Source organism: Pectinophora gossypiella, chromosome 21 (genome assembly GCF_024362695.1).
Source record: "Pectinophora gossypiella chromosome 21, ilPecGoss1.1, whole genome shotgun sequence".
Classification (NCBI taxonomy): Eukaryota; Metazoa; Arthropoda; class Insecta; order Lepidoptera; family Gelechiidae; genus Pectinophora; species Pectinophora gossypiella.
In genome coordinates, this window is record NC_065424.1 from 561,664 (window position 1) to 582,674 (window position 21,011).

Consider the following 21,011-nt stretch of genomic DNA (forward strand, 5'->3'; position numbering starts at 1 on the left):
TGATAGTGCAGTTTCGATCGTGCCGCATCAAAGAACCCGGTTACTTTCTCTCGCCACCATGGAACAGAAGACTAATTTGAAACAAGACCCAGCATACCAAAAACTTCAAGACTTCTATGGCTTGAATTCTGAGAAGATCAACATTCAACAACTTTTCCAACAAGACCCGGACCGGTTCAATAAGTTTAGGTATTTTTCGTGTTTACTTTCAATAATTTAAAATTAATTCGTTTTTTTGCAAGTATAATTTAGTATAATTATGATTTTATCTATTTGACGTAACATTTTTTAAGTAGCATTCAGATTACACGTAGTTTTGTAAAGTTATATCATCAAAGTTTTCGACTTTCGTGTACTTGTAAAGGTCAAAGCTTTCGGCAGTTTAACGCTATCTATCTTGCCTTTCAAACTTATCGATGTGGCACCGAATTGACTTCAATTACTTCCAATGAATTCTGTCATGTAATCTTTAATGATCATTTGGTAGATGTAAGTACCTCACACGATTTTGTTGGAGTTGGAATTGTCAGAAATTCAATCATTACTTCAATTTAAGTAGATTATATGCCTATTTACTATATATACTTTTTGCTATAAGTTTTTGTATATTTTTTACAGGAATATTACACAGTTATTACTCATGATACATTACCAGAATATAGTTTAAAACTCAAGTCAAATATAGTTTTAAACTATATTCTGGTAATGTATCATGAGTAATCATGATGATGATTACTCATGATACATTACCAGAATATAGTTTAAAACTCAAGTCATCATTATTAATTTCAGAGACACGCTTTTGTTGGTGCAGCATTCTCCATTCTTGTCTATCAAAGGATAATTCTTTCACTTCCTTATAAGACATGACATTCACCTTCTCTTTAATCTGTTCCATGGAAGCTCTTCTTGGTCTTCCCCTGCCTCTTTTTCCTTATAGCTTCCCTTCTATGATGTTTTTTATAAATCTTTATATAGCCTCTTCTGTCCTTAATATTTGCCTCTCTCTCAACCCAAAAAACCTATAAATAAGAGGCCACAATAGGTGGTGTTATTGCTTTCTACTAGGCCACCCTATATTATATTGTATATAATATACCTAACCTACCTAGTTAAATACACAAAATGTTTCGGTTTAAATATTTTATTTTACAAGTAGTAAATGACATCAGCAGTACCTAACATGCATTTATTTATTAAAAATGCAAAAGTATTTTTATTTAAAATAAGAATTATATTATATTATTTTAAATAAAAATTCTTTTGCGTTTTTTGGGAAAATATTTTAATGGAATTAAAAAAAATGGGTGTAGTTAAACATAAAAAGTATGGTTTGTGGTACAACTTACCCCTTATAATATAATTCTTATTTTAAATAAAAATTCTTTTGCGTTTTTTGGGAAAATATTTTAATGGAATTAAAAAAAATGGGTGTAGTTATACTGTACTCATATGTATTTGTACAACCAATACATCAACTTAATTATACAGACTTATAGGGCGCTGCTTGCCTTAGGGCTTGCCCTAACAAGTGGTTACTTATGTCAGGTCATTGAAACCACCTATGTATTATTTCAGCCTCCGTATACCAACTCCAAATGATGGTGAAATCCTGCTGGACTATTCCAAGAACCGCGTGGACGGTGCCGTCATGGCGCTGCTCCACAACCTGGCAAGGAACCGCGGCGTCGAGAAAGCCAGAGATGCCATGTTCTCAGGTACTTGTATTTTTTATATTTATTTATTTTGGTTTAGTAACAGTCACTTACACTAAAATATTATAATACATTTGAAATATTAAAAGCTGAATGTAGTGACTAATTATAAGTAAACACAGCATGGAAATGTGTAGAAAAAGTATATAAAAAAAGTGAGTACATATAATTAAGACTTAAGTATTATTTTCCATATCACATAGTTCAAAAAAAAAAAATGTTTATTTACTTTTAAAGTAAATAAACATTTTTTATTTTTTTTATTTTTTATTTATTTTATAGTAAAAAGAACTGTTTTAATAATATGTATATGACACTCATACCAGAAAATGTACTGTATAAAAACACTCCATCAGTAGCCGCATGGGGTAGATCTGTCCAAACCGCGGCGACCAATAGACGCAGCGAGTGCTATCTACGTGGACAGACGTAGTACAGTCATGGTGCGTTTTGTTTGGACAAGAATGCTTTTAGCGATAACGCCGCATTTGCTGTAAGTTTTTTAATGTGTTGCAATAGACGATTTATTTTGTAATACTATATTAGTCGGCGTCGGCTAGATCGGCTTTTTATCGAAAAAATATTTGTATGCAGTGTCTTACGAAAAGTAATGATAAAATTGAGTACCAGTTACAGAATAGATAAAAAATCTATGCGGTCGCTATTAGACCTTTTTATTTATGGGTGAATATCAAAATGTGCCAAGGTTGGTGGCGAACTTTCATATTATTTTTTCGTGCAAAATTGGTTAAAAAAGTTCACCACCGAACTTGGAATTTTGATATTCACCCTTATTCTTTCTATCCAGGCCAGAAGATAAACTTCACGGAAGACCGTGCGGTGCTGCACATTGCGCTGCGCAACCGCCAGAACCGGCCCATCGAGGTTGCCGGGAAGGATGTCATGCCCGACGTCAACGCGGTCCTGGCGCACATGAAGGAGTTCAGTCAGCAGGTCATCTCCGGGGAGTGGAAGGGGTAAGTTGTACCACAAACCATACTTTTTATGTTTATTTTTTAAAAAAAGAACGTCAAAGGCCCTGTGCCGAGGTTTTCCTTGCAGCTTCTTTTCCCCGGCTATACAGGTTGTTAGAAGCTGGAGTAGTTTTAGGCGGATGAGACGTTCGTTATAAGTGTAACTATGTTACCAAAATATTTTTTCTTTTATCAGGTACACTGGCAAGCAGATCACTGACGTGATCAACATTGGTATCGGCGGCTCAGACCTGGGCCCGCTCATGGTCACCGAAGCGCTGAAACCCTACGCCAACCATCTGAAGGTATGCCGTCATGGGCGCTTCTTTCCCATTGCCATAGAATAACGCTCGCTCTCTCTCTCTTTCCCTCTCCACCCCGTACCAATTCATATCAGGCACCGACCTCACCCCCTCACAAATGTCAAATTGCAATATTGCTTTTGAAGATGAATTGCTTCGATGTGATCTTTTTAGACCCCTTGCCGGGTCTGCATGACAACCGCGTCGCGCGCGGCGCGAATTATATCGAGGCCTTCGACCAATAGCCGTTTCACGTCCATCTACGTAGACAGCATTCGTATTGTTTATTTGGTCCGAGCGCTCGATACAATTCGCGCCGCGCGTGGCGCGGTTGTCATGCGGACCCGGCTGGTGGTATACAGATACGAATACTCTTGTATCTAGTTTCAAACATTCAAACATGAATTATTGACATTTACATTAAAACATTGTTTAGTTTTAAAATCTTAAAACTATTTGTAGGAAAAATATATTAAAAAATAAAACATAATTATGATTATACTTTTTCATTCGCTCTCAGGTACACTTCGTGTCGAATATCGACGGCACCCACTTGGCCGAGGTTCTCAAGAAGTTAAACCCGGAGACGGCGCTGTTCATTATCGCCTCCAAGACCTTCACCACCCAGGAGACCATAACTAATGCCACTTCGGCCAAGACCTGGTTCCTTGAAGCTGCTAAGGATGTGAGTATACTTTATCTCGACGTATCTGAGTTTTAGGGTTCCGAACCTCAAACAGAACCCGTAGGGTTTTATTTATTTTTTATTTATTTCCATAATTCTTAAACAATATCTTTACAGGTATACCCAATGCGATATCGATACATAAATGCGATTAAATATTTTATAAAACAAAGTATGAACACACACACAACATAACATCTAGTACCCACTGAAATAATTTAGAGACCGTTGGGTTGTCAGGTGTCTGGCTTTAGCCGGACATGTTTGCGAATATTTGCGTGTTAGGCTTAACATTAACAGCCTATATACGTCCCACTGCAGGGCACAGGCCTCCCCACAATCAACCGGAGGGGGTATGGAGCATACTCCACCACGCTGCTCCAATGCGGGTTAGTTTGGTCGGGTTGGTGCGTGTTAGGCTTGTCCGGCTTTTATAGCAAAATGTCCGGCCTTATATAGCGCCGAGTCCGGCACCGACAAGAGCGTGCTCTTAAATTAGTGATGAATTAACAATAACGTAACAAACTAACAATAAATACAACCTGAGAAATGTCAGTGTTTTTGTGCAATAAAATATAATTTAGAATGTGTTTCCCAGCCATCTGCGGTGGCGAAGCACTTCGTCGCGTTGTCCACGAACGGCGAGAAGGTGACGGCCTTCGGGATCGACTCCAAGAACATGTTCGGTTTCTGGGACTGGGTTGGTGGAAGGTGCGTAATGTTAATTGTAGTTTGACAACTCTTAAACGTGCCGTCCTTCACTTACAATAAACGCAAGACGGAGATAGCGCTACTTTTAGTCCTGTCATTGCTGTTTGCTAAAAATACGTCTTGTTTATATAACGTCGCGTAAAAACCACGTAAGCGCGGACACTAACTTAACGTAATTCTAGTTTGACAGCTCTTAAACTAGTGCCGTCTTTCACTTACAGTAAGCGCAAGAAAGAGATAGAACTACTTTCAGTCCTGTCAAATTAATAGATAGTTTCCAATTAGTCAAATCAGTTACTTTTTACTAAACGTCAAAACACGAAATGACTATGGAATTTGTATGAAAAAGCAAACTGTGACGTCATAGTAAAAAGTGATAAATTGTCGGACTTATTATTACGTTCTTTTTTCATAAATAAGTTAAATAGAAAACAGAAAATGTTTTTCGTTAGTTTTAGATCTATCTTTATTTAGTAATCTAATACACGACCCGATTGAAATTGTATTTAATATTGTAATTATGTTATATTAACTACTATTACACAAACCTCGGTGAAGTGTGGGTTAGGTTAGTTACTTATTTCATCTTGGGTTTGCCTCTGACTACCTCTTTGGGTAAGCACCGAGGTAAGCAGAGACTATCGAGCGGGGTAAGCTTATGTTATTATTTTTTTTAACTACTTAGGGTGGTATTAATGAACTAATATCAGCTTCGAGACTGCCCACAAGATCATGTCAATGTGACAGTTCTCATATAAAAACAGAGACTTGAGCATGATCTTGAGGGCAGTCATAATACCACCTTTAGTTCGTAAACACATACACATTAGGGATTGTTTGTATGTATTTATGGTTGCCGTTTTTTTATATACATTTTTTTGTCTCTCAGGTATTCCCTGTGGTCGGCGATCGGTCTTTCCATCTCCCTGTACGTCGGCTTCGATAATTTCGAGAAGCTTCTAGAAGGAGCCTTCTTCATGGACCAGCATTTCGCCACTGCGCCGTTGGAGCAGAATGTAAGTTTTTTTATTAAGAACACATATGTCACCATCATCATCATCACCAGCCCATTAACGTCCCCACTGCTGGGGCACGGGCCTTCCCTACGGATGGAAACAGGGAGATCGGGCCTTAAACCATCACGCGGGCCCAGTGCGGATTGGTGGTTATTAACGACTGCTCATGCAGCTGGGACCAACGGCTTAACGTGCCTTCCGAAGCACGGAGGAGCTCGAGAAATGTTAGCTGTCACTTTTGAGTATACGTTGTTTTATTGTACCATGATTTAAATATTCTAAAACAGCTATCCCACATCGTCTCTCCCTTTTACTCTCCATTCAATCATACCTCCCGTTCTTCTACTCTGTTCAATCACATCCGGTTTGACTCATTTCCTTTCTCTTTCACACACGTATCCTGCATCTTTGTCTACCTCGTTTAAATTCCATCATCTTACTCATTCTTACCTAAATTTTATTTCATCTGTAGGCGCCTGTGATCCTGGCATTGCTCGGAATCTGGTACAGCAATTTCCACGGCGCGGAGACACACGCGCTTCTGCCCTACGACCAGTATCTGCACAGGTAAGCTGGTACTCACACATTAAAATATCTTTATTCATTAGGTAACATACACACACACTACACCCACCCACACAGACACTACACCCCCACACACACACACTACACCCCCCCACACACACACTACACCCCCCCACAACTACACCCCCCCCACACACACACACTACACCCCCCACACACACACACTACACCCCCCCACACACACACCCACTACACCCTCCCCACACACACACTACACCCACCCACACATATACTACACCCCCACACACACACTACACTCCCCCCCCACACACACACACTACACACCCACATTACACTTTGATTCGTTAATTTTATTATCTACCTGTCCTTTTCAAATCCGCTAAAAAGGTGATATTACAGTTTTCAAATAAACTTTTCGCTAGATTCGCGGCATACTTCCAACAAGGCGACATGGAGAGTAACGGCAAGTATGTGACGCGGTCTGGCCAGCAGGTGGACTACAGCACCGGGCCCATCGTGTGGGGCGAGCCCGGCACCAACGGACAGCACGCCTTCTACCAGCTCATACACCAGGGCACCAGGTAATGACCAAAGCAGAACAAAATAACACTCAGTATCATGCCTGCGTGTATGATCCACTAATGTAAAGGGGAAAATTCAAAAATGTCTTTATTCAGTAGGTAACATAGTTACACTTTGAATCGTCAATTTTTACACAACGAACGTCTCATCCGCCTAAAACTACTGCAAATAACCCCTATTCCCATTAGTTTTACCTAGTATTCCCTTCGCTCCGTCATTCATTATGCGCACTGCTAGAGAGTGGAATTATTTACCGTCTTCTGTATTACGAATGCATATAACCCGGGTGCTTTCAAGGCCAGAGTGAACAGGCACCTTCTGGGCGAGCTCCATCTTAGGCCTCGTCAATGCCTTCGGGCAAGTCTGGGGCCAAGAGCAAACCCATCAAAGGTAAAAAAGAGTAGTCCGACCAGTTGAACTTTTCGGAATTTGCACCAATAACAACATGAATGATCTCTTTCAGACTGATCCCCTGCGACTTCATTGCGCCCGCGCAGACCCACAACCCCATCTCTGGCGGCGTGCACCACAAGATCCTCTTAGCCAACTTCCTCGCGCAGACCGAAGCCTTGATGAAGGGCAAGACTGCTGATGAGGTAAACATACATAATATCACATCTATTTCCCGTTGGGGTAGGCAGAGGCCACGAAATTACCACTTACTACGATCTTGATACGCCTTATTCGCTTTCTCCACTCTCATCAACATTATTTAATACATTTTTAGATACAGTTAAACATGATATACGAAAACCAGGTATGCTCAAAAGTGATAGCTAACATTTCAAGGTTAGCCCAGCTGACGTCATCCCACCCTTTTTTTCAGTTTTGTACTGTACTAAACATGATAATGTACTTTGCAATAGTTTATAATAATAATAAAAATAATTGTCTTTGGGTGCACTCCCATAGTGCATACAGGGATAATCGCCGGTTGGTGTCACACCACATTTAGATTAAACTGTCTTAAGGGGCCTCTACGTGTTGGCTTCGGCCCTACGCACGCCTTCCAAAAGTCCGGGCCTCCATAGGCCCGAGATATGAAAAAGACATAAAAATAATACCCTGCGTAGCCATTGCGTAAAAAATAAATTACCCACGACCAATGTTTTTATATTAACTTTGCAAGGCCATTTTGAACTTTTAGTAAAAGATTTACTTACAGTTTTTATGATTTTTATATATGTTACAATTTTCAGGCGAAGGCGGAGTTAGAGAAGTCCGGCATGGCGCCGGAGGCTGTGGCCAAGATCCTCCCGCACAAGGTGTTCAAGGGCAACCGGCCCACCAACTCCATCGTCGTGAAGAAAGTCACGCCCTTCACTCTTGGCGCGCTTATTGGTAAGTACAAAAAAGCACAATATTCAGTAATATTTAATGTCTTGTTTGAGGTTTACGCGGTTATTATCATGATTGGGTAGTTTCCTAGGTCACAAATAAATTATGAAATTCTGATTAATAAATAAAGACAGATCTAAAAGTGACTAAAAACGTTTTCTTTTTTCTATTTAACTTATTTATGAATTTAAATTAAGAATAATATGTGCGAAATTTTGTCACGTTTTTCTATGACGTCACAGGATGCTTTTTCATACAAATTCCATAGTGTTTTGACGTTTAGTAAAAAGTAGTTGATTTGACTAATTGGAAACTACCCTATTAGCTCGACAGGACTAAAATTAGCTCTATCTCTTTCTTGCGCTTATTGTAAGTGAAGGACGGCACGTTTAAGAGCTGTCAAACAAAAATTAGGTTAACTTAGCGTCATCCGTCCGCGCTTATATGCGACGTTATATAAACAAGACGTATTTTTAGCAATAAAGAATCTGTCATATTTCCCAACAGCAATGTACGAGCACAAAATCTTCACCCAAGGCGTGATCTGGGACATAAACTCGTTCGACCAGTGGGGCGTGGAGCTCGGTAAGCAGCTGGCGAAGGCTATCGAGCCTGAACTCCAGGACAACAAGCCTGTCACCAGCCACGACGGCTCCACCAACGGGCTTATTAACTTCTTGAAGCAAAACTTCTAAGCTATACCCTCTTGCGTTAATAGCATGGTGCTGACAGCTGACATAATACATTAGTATATTGTTCACCTAGGGAATAAAGTGATCGATTACCAACGAGGATGTAGCCTTAATACATCGGAGTTGGAAATTTATACTACACTTAAAAGGAAAATGGCTGAAATTGTTGTAACCCTTATCCATTTTCATATTGAAAATTCGTATAATACAATATGGCGTCCGCGCGCAATTGTCATTGTTTTAAATTTATTCTTTTTATTTATTATATAACATTCAGCCACGTCACGCCTCCTACTAGTAACACAGCCACAAACCTGTTTGTATTTTGACATGTCCCAAAATTTAATTTTAGAATGCGGAATGGTATTTATTTTCATAGGGGCTTATTTTGACATCACAGTAATGTCGTACTTTCTGCCCCTTTAAAAAAATTTTTTTGGGGCCGTCCATTAATCATGTGATATTTTTTTTGGCATTTTTTCTTATTGTAATCTATCTTTCGGTCCTGCTCTCATAAGCACCATGCTAGAGCGAACTTAGTTGGGAAATGGTCTTTATGTAAACGTTATTTAGAATGAAGAATAATTTATTGAAAAGTTTGGAACCTAACTCTCGAAGTAAGATCTGATTGTTTGCGTTTTATTTTGGGCTCTAAGGTCGATCGCACTTTGGTCGCTTTTTAGTTTCGTACGAATTTATCTCGCGAGAACACGTACGAACTAGAGGTGCCGATCGATAGTTGAGCAATAGTAAGAATATCGATAATTTAATCGATAGTGTTGATAGTTACCGATATTATCGAACCGCACAGAAACAGAACAATCGATATTTATTACGCGATATAATAACCTCAAACTAAATCAAATCAAATATACTTTATTGCACACAACATACAGAACAGATTCACACAGATGAAGATAGATACAGTACAAACTAACGAGTTTTGTATCTGTGAGCATCAACAGTATTCCACTATTTCCACTCCGACGATGCTAATGTCAGGTTTCGAGTTATCGATAGTTTTGTTATTATTAATTCAGGTAGGTTTTCAATTTTGGCAAATATTTCACAGAATTTCCGACATTTTTATGTCAAATCCTGTCTTAATTATTATTTCTAAGGTTCCGCTTGTATTTAAATATTGAAGACGTAACACTGCAGTATTTTAAGACCATATTTTTCAATAACTTAAACTTTATTATGCTATACATTCAATAATTTTTAGAGATGCTTTTGTTAATAATGAAGTCGTTTCGTGTATACTTTGATAGCAATGTACGTATGTGTGGTAAGAGATCAAATTATGAAAATATTTATTTATTAATAAGAAAAAGTGGAAAAAAAGAATTAATATCACTGCCTATGTAATGAAAATTATCGGCGAAATAAATTTATTGTTGTATCTAAATGTTTAATCTGATATTTTAGTACATAAAATATTGAAAATACATTTATAATCAATATAAATGTAGTAAAATAGAATATCTTAGAATGTCTGCTTTTAAATGTTCGAAACTCTGTTGGTTTATAGATGATATATTTTTAATGTTGTATAGAGCAATAAATAAAACAAAATTCTGTAAAAATCACGGATTTTATTTATGATACTTATTATTAGAAATGAATTATCATAATAATTGTTACAATAAATGCAGAACGGTACTATTATTAACACAATTATACAGATCAGCTGAAGTCAACTCCCGTATATAATTTTTCGGAGCTTATTTCAAATCTAAGCCGTTAAGGAGTGGCGTATTCGGGGCATCTAGCCGACCAGTTTAAGTCACGTTGGAAAGTATATATCCATTTCACATAGCACAATAGAACTTGTCATTTGAAAGATGAGACAGATATATATTTTCGCACGCGAAAAAATAAGGCATCTGGCCCCATGATCGGTTGGGTTTTCCCCACGTTTCCGTCAATCTCCACTGTGCCAGGCAGGCAGAGAGCATCCAAGACTCGCTGCATTCTTCGCGGCGTGCTTGGCGTTCAAGGAAGGTGAACGCGCATACAGCCGAAGTCATCGCATTTTGAGGAAAACGGCTACCGGCGCGGATAAGATATAAGTAAATAAGTAGGTGCGCGACGTTGCACACGATGTCATATAAATATTTATAAAATGCGATGACTTCGGCGCGTGGCGCTCTTGTGGCGTTTGTAATACATGTACCCACTTTAGAACCCTGTCGCACTATCATATTTGACATTTAGTGAGAGTTACAGTTTGATTTGTCAAAAAAGTTAATGTGACATAGTACCAAAGTGTATACATATTATAATGCTCGTAACCGTACTCGTGACCACACGTTAGGTACAGCAAATCGGAGTTCTAGAGAGTCGCTCACAGGGCCTCACCCGGTTAACTGAACCGCCAGTACCAACCTCAGCAGGACTCGGGCTCGAAAGGCAACTTGACATGACCGGAGTAAGGGAGCGCGCGCGTATGTTTGTCTCGCTCGCACGTACGCGTTAGGCGGCACGCACAACACTACACGCATGGTACACGGTGAAAGTTAGATAATATAGCTACAAAAATTGAGAGGATAAGTTACGGAATTAAATGTTGTGGAGGAACTTTGAAACTGTCATGTCGAACAAGATGGCGGCTGGCACTCTGGCAGGTGAAATAGGAAAGAAAAGGAGGGGCGTGGTGAATCTGTCATCTTCTATATGAGCAACCATAGACGTAATGCGAGAATCATATGTAGGAAGGTAACCGGCCATGAGTTAATGTATATTTAATATTAACTTGTCCCACATATGCTTGCAAGCAAACTGAGCGTGTAACATTCCTGTCACACTTAACAAATGACCTGATAACCTTGAAGACCTGAACCGATTTCCATCAAACATAGCTAAGAACACTCTCGACTGATATACCTTTCAAACAAAAAACCCGCACAAAAATCGGATCATCCGTTTAGGAGCTACAATGCCACAGACAGGCACATACACATTTACACAGACACGTCAAACTTATAACACCTCGTCGTTTTTGCGTCGGGGGTTAAAAATGTTTGAGACGGCCTCCGTGGTCCAGTGGTTGAGCGTTGTGCTCACGATCTGGAGGTCCTGGGTTCGATTCCCAGTGGGGACATATCACAAAAATTACTTTGTGGTCCCTAGTTTGGTTAGGACATTACAGGCTGATCACCTGATTGTCCGAAAGTAAGACGATCCGTGCTTCGGAAGGCACGTTAAGCCGTTGGTCCCGGTTACTACTTACTGTGTAAGTACGTAGTCGTTATAAATGAGTCATGTCAGGGGCCTTTGGCGGCTCAATAGTAACCCTGACACCAGGGTTGATGAGGTTGGTAATTCGCCTCACAACCCACACGATAGAAGAAGAAGAATGTTTGAGAGAGATAGCGCTCTACTTGTTTCGGTGAACGGAGTATAGCTTGGCATTCTCGGCACTCGATACGCATTGGTGCGGGGCGGAGTGTCCGTTCTATACGTATTATTATTTACCCAATTGGCACGACCACTATACGGCGATACGGCTCACTTCCTATAACGTTGCTCTTGCTCTAACAGAAACCTCGGTGAGGTGTGGGTACTTAGTTCATCTTACGATGGATGTACCCCTGACTATCCCAAGGGGTGTAGCAAGCTTTTGTTATGTTATTATTACTTATTCTATGATCTTAGGTACTTAAATACTTAATAGACTATTTGGGTTTCCTTCCTCGGCCGGCGCCTGTTTTAGCTTTTTTATTGTTTGCTTTGTTTTTATCTTCCTCAGCCTTGCGTTTCGGGTTCGGTGTTGTTTTTACCTGTGCAGTATATATCAATTACAATAATGTATCGATAGAATTGATCTAAATGGGGTATCGATAGCCTTTCGATAATATTTTTCTTTTTTTCAAACTATCGATAATGGCCAATCGATAAGCAACACTAGACTTACAGTAAAGAATCCATCGAGGCGGCCCTGGGTGGTCCCAGTCCTTGCCTTCATGAGTTTCTTGGCGCCATTCCTGACCCGCTCCTCGTTGAACTGTTTGTCTCCACACAGGAACTTCACCAGCCCTTCTTCGTCCGGGTCTGTCCACTTTAACTGCAACAGAAGTAAATTATACATACATATACAAGCGGCGGCGTTCGATTCCCGATGGGGATATGGTCGAAATCACTTTGTGTCGGTTGTCCTTTCTTTAGTAAGAAGGACTTTTCAGGCTTGGCTTGAATCACCTTATTGTCTGAAAAAGTAAGATGATTCCGTGGTTCGGAGGTGACGTTAAGCTGTTGGTCCCGGCTATTAGCCGTAAAAACACCTCCACCAACCCGCAGTGGAGCAGCGTGGTGGATTATGCTCCATACCCCCTCAAGAATTTTGTGATATGTCCCCACCCCGGGAATTGAACCCGGGACCTCCGGATCGTGAGCTTTTCACTCAATCACTGGGCTGGGAGGCCTGGACTGCAGCTGTAGTGCGGACGTAGCCTAAGGCCTGTCTAGAAACACGAGATTTTTTTTTTGTACATTTGTGATCAATAGTGTTTATCAGTGTATCTTAGTATGAGTGTCACCTCGATATCCTTAGCATCAGCAACTTCAGGCTGGAGGAACAGTCTCCGCGCCTGCGCGTAGTCCCAGTCTTCGGGCGGCGGGTACTTGCTGTCGAGGATAAAATAAATCATTTTATTTTTTCGTTCTTTTTTTAATTTTTTCGTAAAGAATATAATTTAAAGTAATTTATATACTTCTTCTAATCCTTTTATCTCTTGCTGGGCACAGGCCTCCTCTCAAACAACCTGAGGGTGTATGGAGCATACTCCACTACGCTGCTCCACTGCAGGTTGGTGGAGCTCTGTTCTAATAGCCGGAACCAACAGCTTAACGTGCCCTCCGAAGCACGGAACCACCTTACTTTTTCGGACAATCAGGTGATTCAAGCCTGCAATGCCCTTACCAAACAAATGACAGTCTAACAAAGTGATTTCAACAATACCCGCATCGGGAATTGAACCCGGGCCTCCAGATCGTGAGCCCAACGCTATAATTACTAGTCCACGGAGGCTGTTTATACTTACATATAGATTAGATACTACATTGCTTATATTTTTTTAATTTCCCTTGATAATCATCGAATTTCAGAAAAAAAAAAAGACATTAAGGTTGAGCGGTGGGCACGGATCGTCACGCATTGGGTGCCTCACGACGGGTACAGGCGTCGTGGTTAGACCTCGGAAGAGATGGCGTGACGACTTGGACGCTTGCCGGAGGGACTGGCCGGAGTACGCAAGGGACCGCGAAAAATGGAAAGAGGGAGGCCTTTGCCCAGCAGTGGGATCTTGTATGCTAGATTAGATTAGGCTGTCTATGTTATGTTTATAGTATCTACAGGTGACCTGGTGTCTATGTTCTTGAGGATCTCATCGAGGGAGCGGTGCTGGCGGATGAGCTCTATGGCGCGCTTGGGGCCGATGCCGCGGATGGAGCCGCAGTAGTCGCAGCCCAGCAGGATGCAGAGGTCAATGAACTGTGGAGGATATTTTAAAAACATCAGTATGTTTTTGTGTTGTTGCTTTGTATGTGTGTTGTTGCTGTGTGTGTGTGTGTGTTGTTGCTGTGTGTGTGTGTGTGTGTTGTTGCTGTGTGTGTGTGTGTTGTTGCTGTGTGTGTGTGTTGTTGCTGTGTGTGTGCGTTGTTGCTGTGTGTGTGTGTGTGTTGTTGTTGCTGTGTGTATATTGTGTGTGTTTTCCACAAATAAATGATGATTGATTGTGGGGTTAAATAGGCCACATCAAAGCAATTCATCTAAAGAATCAATATTCTTATCTGACATTTGTTAGCATTGCGCAAATGTCAAATTGCAATATTGCTTTTTAAATGATTTTTTAACCACATTTGGTTACATTTCGTTTCTGTAATAGACCAAAAACACCTACAAAAACATAAATTTTATAATTATGACAACTAATGGTTCATAATTTCACCAATGTTGACAAATAATTCGCACTTTTGCTCTTTGTTTGTATGTACACTAAACTGTAATATTATGAAGAATTTTATGAAATAACTTTTTATTTTTACTAAATTCTTCTTTGCGAGTCGATGGCGATCGATATTAAATTTTTGCTGACCGATAATTGGCTACGCTTACGGCATTGTCAGTAGCTTTGTGAAGGTCTTTAATAGTGCAGGTGTTAGGGGCACTTAGGACAGCACAAAAGGTGAGCCATAGTTTGTGGTGATACTCCATTCATCGCAACCATCGACCAGGTATCCCCACCTGCAGAGATTATCCTTTACTAAATAAAGCATAAGATATTAAAAAAAAAACTTTTGCCAAAAAACTGTACCATTTTTATTGTAAATAAATGCATTATGCTTATTGAACGAAAAAATCAAGCATCTCAATCAATCAATCAATAATACTTTATTGCACAACGACATATACAAAGGACATGAACATACGAATAAAAACATAAGTACAATAGGCGGCCTTATTGCTAAATAGCAATTTCTGCCAGGCAACCTTAGGGTGAAATAAGTTAATGCATTGGAGCACGGGCTGGTGCAATAAACATATAATGACACGAACATTAATAAAATGAAAAAAAGAAAAAAAAATATAAGAAAATAGTAATAATAAAATAATAAATAATATATATATATATATTTACATACACACACATACATATACATACATACAAATAGCCTATACAATATAATAATACATATAAGGAGAATAAGAATTAAAAAAAAAAAACATCTTCTAAGTCACCTCGTCCTGTAGCAGCCCCAGCCCGTCGAGCACCTGGTCGAGGTGGAACTCCTGCACGGGCATCTTGCGCGCCTCCGAGAACGTGAGGTGCCGCAGCAGCACCTTGGAGCCGAACGTCAGCGCGTCCATGTCCTCCGTCGCCGTACCATACACCTTGCCTGCTTTTACCTACACATAACATGATCACTCAGTTTTAAAAGCCTGATCACCTGATTGTCAACGACATCTGTGGTCTAGTGGTTGAGCGTTGGGCTCAAAATCCGGAGGTCCGGGGTTCGATTCCCGGTGGGGACATATCACAAAATAACAAAAATACTATGTGGTCCCTAGTTTGGTTAGGACATTACTGGTTGATCACCTGATTGTCTGAAAGTATGATGACCCGTGTTTCGGCCGCTGGTTGCCGTTGGTTCCGGTTACTACTTACTGATGTAAGTAGTCGTTACTTGAGCCATGTCAGGGGCCTTTGGCAGCTCAATAGTAACCCTGACCATAGGGTCGATGAGGTTGATAAATGGCTGGTGCTGGTTTAATATTGATTTATTTTTTAGGGTTTATGGTCTCCAATGTGCTGAATTATGGTAGTAAAGTGTGTGTGTGCCTGTGTAAGTGTGTGTGTGTGTGTGTGTGTAAAGTGTGGGTAGATGGTTATCCACATCACAATCCACATGACAGAAGAGTCCAAAAACTTACAAGTTCCGCGCACTGCGCTTCGGCCTCGCAGGGCGCCTCCACGACGGGCACGCCCATCAGCCGGAGCAGCTCGCGGGCCTCCTCACCATGCTGCTTCGTCACCTTCACCAGACGCCGGTTGAACTTGTCTATAGACGCTTGGTCGCCTGTGAACATGGATTTATAGTAAAATTGGGTAGTTTCCTTGATCAAAACAGATGTAAAGGTGACAAAAAACGTTTTATGAATTTTAATAAAGAAAAATTACGTTTCGACAAGTTTTTCTACGACATCACAGGTTGATTTTTCGTTTTCAAATCAAATATACTTTATTGCACACAACATACAAAACAAATTAACACAGATGATGATAGATACAGTACAATCTCGTTTCTCGTTTTCGTGTTTTGTCGTTAAGTAAAAAGTACCTAACTGATTTGTGACTAGTTGGAAATTACCCTATTACATAGCTGACTCTGACCTCTGCCTACCCCCTTCGGGTATACAGGCGTGATGCTATGTTATGGTACCATCGCCTTATAGGGAAAATCACATAACCGCATTCAGATGTGTTTTTTTAAAACAAAACTTCAAAAAACAAGTTTATTTTAATCCAGTAAAATAATTGTGCTCTAAATTTTTACCAGGAATAATAAAAAAAAACATTTTTTAAAGAAATCAAGGTTTTGTTTCAAACATTTAAAAAAGAGCGCCATGCAAAGAGCAATCACAATTCACATCAAATACACAACAATTTTTTTATGTTTGCTATATATGCAATCAGCATCCTTTTTTTACTACGAGCATATTTGGTATGAGCAAATACAGAAGCTAATGTTTTATTTATAATTTATTTTAACATGTATTATGTATAAGTTTTATCATTTAATGGGTATTAAACCTTCACCTCTGTGCCATGTCTGTCATATGGTCGATGACCTTTACCACGTTTTGTTGGAATGTGCCCGGAATATAGACGTGAGAAGAAAGGTTTTTCGCTCTCAAGGTGTGATTTCTCTTGGCAACGGAGCAGTCAATTGCTGGTTGGCAGAGCCACTATCAAATAAGGCTTTTAGTTTATACTATCTGGTTGACCAATCCCTTGTCTAAGGGATAGGTACACGAAAGCACCTATGAGGCTGGCATGATCACACAGGGTGTTCAAAGCCTCGTTAAAAATAAGAATAAAAAAAAAAAAAAAAAAACATGTATTCACATAAACCTCGGTACGAATACACAAAAAAAAATCAACAACAAGTTTAAAAAACAACATACCAGCTTCTGTAGCCTTTTGTAGTTCCTTCTCGGCCTCCTCTCTTCTCTCGGCTCTCTTGTTTAGCTGATGTGATTTCAGGTCTGGAGGTTTCCCGTCAAACACGTATACCGGCTTGATACCCGCTTCCACCAGCCGGATGGTCCGGTAAAATGTGCCCATGAGGTGAGATGTTGTTTCTCCATCCACTGACGTTAGCTGGTGACCTGGTATTAAGGATTTTTATTATAATATGATTAATATACAGCCATTAGCATTCTTCAAGTAGTTTCTATGTTCATTATAAACCAATTAAGCTGTTGGTCCCAGTTACTACTTACAGATGTAAATAAGTAGTTGTTACATGAGCCATGTCAGCCCTAACCCTGACACCAGGGCTGATGGGGTTGGTAATCCACCTCACAGCCCACATGATAGAAGAAGAGAAGATAAACCAAAAATAAATTATGAATTTCTGATTACTGAATAAAGACAGATCTTAAGGTAACAAAAACATTTACTTTTTTCTATTTAACTTATTTAAGAAATTTAATAAAGAAAAATTTAATAATTGCAACATTTTGTCACATTTTTCTATGACATCATAGGTTGGTTTTTCATACAAATTCCATAGTATTTTTGTTTTTTGATGTTTAGTAAAAAGTAGCAGATTTGACTAGTTGGAAACTAGCCTATTATACAATGAAACTTATGACACATCCCAGACACTCCATACAAAAGTGTATTTCTTAGCATACCATAACCTTACCGCGTAAGTGTGAACGAGACAGTCTGCACGCATTCTTTCTTGCTCCTTAGCATCTTATGGTTATAGTCATTTAAACTAAAGTAAGAACCGGAGGGGATGAGGCAAATCTAGCAGATACAAATTGGTGCAGAGCAAAGAGTTACTGTTCTACACACTATTATTCTTTATACCATGAATGTGGTCTGCTTTTTTATGGAAAGATTAGTTAAGATGAGGACTTACCTTCACTTCTTACAGCTATCAAGAACTGGTACAAGCTCATAGATGCATCAATTGCTATTTTCCGCCCTGCAACATGAAGAAATGATGCAAAATAATGTCAATAAAGACATTCGTAAACAAACATAAATAGGCGTCGGTGTCTCACTAATTAGCACTGGTCTACCATTGGGAGTGGGTTTATGGAGTATACTCCACCGCGTTGCTCCACTACGGGTTAGCGTAAGCCACAAAGAAAATATATTAATCTTGTTGGTTAAGGTTATAACATTTCGGTACGATTTTCACTCACCGAAATAGTTCTTAATCTCTAATTCTTTTACAGCTTGCGGAGCTATATCCGCAATTAACTTCGCTAAACCTAGAATACCCATTCCGGCTTACTAATTATATTTTTCACTACAAAATTTTGCGTATACACCGGTTCAAGGAAGCAAGACAGTATTTTGGCGGGAATTTTGACGTTTACAGTGTTGTGACAATTGTAAATTAATGATAATGCTTTAAATCGATATTTTGAATGAACGAAAAGCATTACAAAAGCAAAACTCGTAGTGTTCTATTTAAAAAAAACAGCACAATTTAAAGTTTTTATGAATGTTCTTTTTTTATATAATTTTTTTTATTATCTTCAAAATATAATCACAGCTAGCATAGCAAACAGTTGTGCAATATTAAAACGGATTGGAGTGAAAATAGTTTATTGACAATTCACAGGGGTCGCATAATAGTCACGTAGTCAGCTGTTTACGCACGTAATCATTACGACGAATGTGAAAGGGCGTTGTTAATTGTATTAATTGAAGAGTGAATTAAAACAAAACTTTTAACAGGATGGGGAATTACTTTACGGTGAATATGGAAGAAAACTTCAAAAAGAACCAAGAGTTTATACAAACCATAAATAAAATAAAGGTAAACAAAGACTTTATATGTGAAGAAAGAAAGTTTTTTTTAACAATTATATGAAATATTGTAATTCACTGTTTTTTTGTAGATGGAAAGACAAATTCAACTTCAGTATCAAATGCAAGAGCGGCAAGTGGCGATGCAGATTGCTAAAAATAGAGATACGTGCTTGTGGCTTACTGCATTCTACATTGCCAGTGCTACTGGATTGTTTACAGGGTAATATTTTGAACTAAAATAGTTTTTGATAAAGCGTTTGGTTAACAGTAATTTAATTAAATGTGAGTTCTTAATATTTTTAAAAAAATTAAAAAAGTACTTTTTTGATTTAATAAATATTCACATAACTTACCCTTACCTCTAGAGACTTAATTTTTCCAAAATATTTTTTACTTCATTATAAGACTATGATTTTTTTTAGAAGTTGACTTAAGACTTTTTACTAGAAGTTGAGAATAGAGTCACTTTTGATAATTTTATGATTTTGCCTTTTTTAAAGAATGTTATTATAATTTATATAAAATTAGTTTCAGGAGGACCAAACGACAATACCTGCTTATGCCATTAATACCGTTAACATTCGTAACTCTGTACTACTGGGATCTTGCATATGGAAATAAAATACACAGAATTAGAAGTAAGTATCAAAGTTCAATTGATAACGCTAATTTACTTTAGGTTGATGACCTGATGCTTAACTACAGAATGATAACATATTTATATGTATTTCTTTTCAGTGGAAGCTGAACACATTATGACACATGAAGCTGACAGCTTGGAGTGGCCTTGTGGTTTGCCAACCCCATCGTCTATTGACCTCGGTCGTCTCGAAGTGGAAGAGAAGAAAAAGATCCATCCACCATTGCTTTAAAGCTGGTTTACAGAATGTTCAGGAGTGTGCCTTCACGCATCTGCTTCGTAGATTAGAGGGCTGGTGAAAACTGTTGTCATATATTGGAATTTACTAGTTTGTTGATATTTATATTTAAATAACGAAGAGAAATGCGGTTTTATGCACTTAAAACATGGTGGGTTATTATTCGTATACTCAACTACATATCTTCTATGGCAGAAAGAGATAACTTTAGGTGTCTCTCAAATAAGGTTTCGGTATTCGGGTTTATCTTAGTATACATTTCCAATATATGAAGGCAGGATTAAAAGATAGTAAAAGCTAGATTTGTAGAGTTGCGCACGCTTGACTTTGTGCACTCAATTAACGTGAGTGGGTTTGAAACTTAACTTTAAAATCGTTCAAACGTCTTAAAATTTGATTCATTCCATTTTTGAAGAATCTCAAAATAATAGCATGTAGGTCTCTGGTATTGCATTATATTATACAGGTGTTTTTTAGAAATTGTATCTTCATTCTGTTAGCTATACAATATTTAATAATAATAAAAAATGTCGTTAAGTTGGAATAATACATTCTGATTTAATACGCAATAAAATTTGCAAGTGTTTTCAGTACAAGTTAAAAATATTTCCAATTCAAATATTTCAGTTGGAACTATCAATTTCTAACAAATACTCTGCTGAATTTGAATGTGCTATTATGATAGGTAAGTACATACAATTACTATTTAAAAGTGCTTTTACCCGTTCCAATAGTACGTACATATTTAAAATTTTGTCAAGTGATTGTGATATTTTAAAAACCCATTTAGTGCTAAGGACGCATTGATAAATATTTTTTTATTGCCATTGTTATTATATTTTTATTATTATTTTGTAAGAGTAGTTTTATTAATATTGTTATTGTTTTTATGAAGTTTTAAAGTTTTAACTAGTGACTTTAATTTTTATTATATATTTTTGGTTTACGTAGCGCAGCTTTTTTCTATCAAATAAGTTTGTCGAGTTTTATTAATTTTGCATATTAGCCAAATT

The 21,011-nt window shown here is 38.5% G+C and overlaps 3 protein-coding genes across 3 annotated transcripts; 2 read left to right on the top strand and 1 right to left on the bottom strand.

Annotated features, from left to right (window-relative positions):
• Positions 1-2: 2 nt before the first annotated feature.
• Positions 3-10,147, top strand: LOC126376865 (glucose-6-phosphate isomerase-like). Its single transcript, XM_050024419.1, has 12 exons — positions 3-189; positions 1,579-1,718; positions 2,524-2,692; positions 2,886-2,994; positions 3,512-3,676; positions 4,275-4,387; positions 5,277-5,403; positions 5,876-5,970; positions 6,372-6,530; positions 6,995-7,127; positions 7,731-7,872; positions 8,377-10,147. Exons 1-12 carry the CDS (start codon positions 59-61, stop codon positions 8,562-8,564), a joined length of 1,671 nt encoding a protein of 556 aa, XP_049880376.1. The 5' UTR covers positions 3-58; the 3' UTR covers positions 8,565-10,147.
• A 1,037-nt stretch (positions 10,148-11,184) lies between these two features.
• LOC126376873 (flap endonuclease 1-like) lies at positions 11,185-18,655 on the bottom strand. Its single transcript, XM_050024429.1, has 9 exons — positions 18,505-18,655; positions 18,216-18,281; positions 17,248-17,451; positions 15,994-16,139; positions 15,301-15,468; positions 13,922-14,052; positions 13,100-13,187; positions 12,478-12,627; positions 11,185-12,343 (listed from the first exon to the last, which is right to left on the bottom strand). Exons 1-9 carry the CDS (start codon positions 18,584-18,586, stop codon positions 12,239-12,241), a joined length of 1,140 nt encoding a protein of 379 aa, XP_049880386.1. The 5' UTR covers positions 18,587-18,655; the 3' UTR covers positions 11,185-12,238.
• A 276-nt stretch (positions 18,656-18,931) lies between these two features.
• Positions 18,932-20,992, top strand: LOC126376896 (plasminogen receptor (KT)-like). Its single transcript, XM_050024461.1, has 4 exons — positions 18,932-19,127; positions 19,210-19,340; positions 19,649-19,758; positions 19,859-20,992. Exons 1-4 carry the CDS (start codon positions 19,047-19,049, stop codon positions 19,990-19,992), a joined length of 456 nt encoding a protein of 151 aa, XP_049880418.1. The 5' UTR covers positions 18,932-19,046; the 3' UTR covers positions 19,993-20,992.
• The last annotated feature ends 19 nt before the right edge of the window (positions 20,993-21,011 follow it).

Excerpts from the sequence above, each read along its gene's own strand:
- LOC126376896 (XM_050024461.1), top strand. The coding sequence starts at position 19,047 with ATGGGGAATTACTTTACGGTGAATATGGAAGAAAACTTCAAAAAGAAC. Across the intron at positions 19,341-19,648 it reads GCTACTGGATTGTTTACAGG|TTTCAGGAGGACCAAACGAC; the intron begins GTAATATTTTGA and ends ATATAAAATTAG. Across the intron at positions 19,759-19,858 it reads TAAAATACACAGAATTAGAA|TGGAAGCTGAACACATTATG; the intron begins GTAAGTATCAAA and ends ATTTCTTTTCAG.
- LOC126376865 (XM_050024419.1), top strand. The coding sequence starts at position 59 with ATGGAACAGAAGACTAATTTGAAACAAGACCCAGCATACCAAAAACTT. Across the intron at positions 190-1,578 it reads GACCGGTTCAATAAGTTTAG|CCTCCGTATACCAACTCCAA; the intron begins GTATTTTTCGTG and ends GTATTATTTCAG. Across the intron at positions 2,995-3,511 it reads CCTACGCCAACCATCTGAAG|GTACACTTCGTGTCGAATAT; the intron begins GTATGCCGTCAT and ends ATTCGCTCTCAG.
- LOC126376873 (XM_050024429.1), bottom strand. The coding sequence starts at position 18,586 with ATGGGTATTCTAGGTTTAGCGAAGTTAATTGCGGATATAGCTCCGCAA. Across the intron at positions 13,188-13,921 it reads CTCAAGAACATAGACACCAG|CAAGTACCCGCCGCCCGAAG; the intron begins GTCACCTGTAGA and ends TATCCTCGACAG. Across the intron at positions 12,628-13,099 it reads CTGATGCTAAGGATATCGAG|TTAAAGTGGACAGACCCGGA; the intron begins GTGACACTCATA and ends CTTCTGTTGCAG.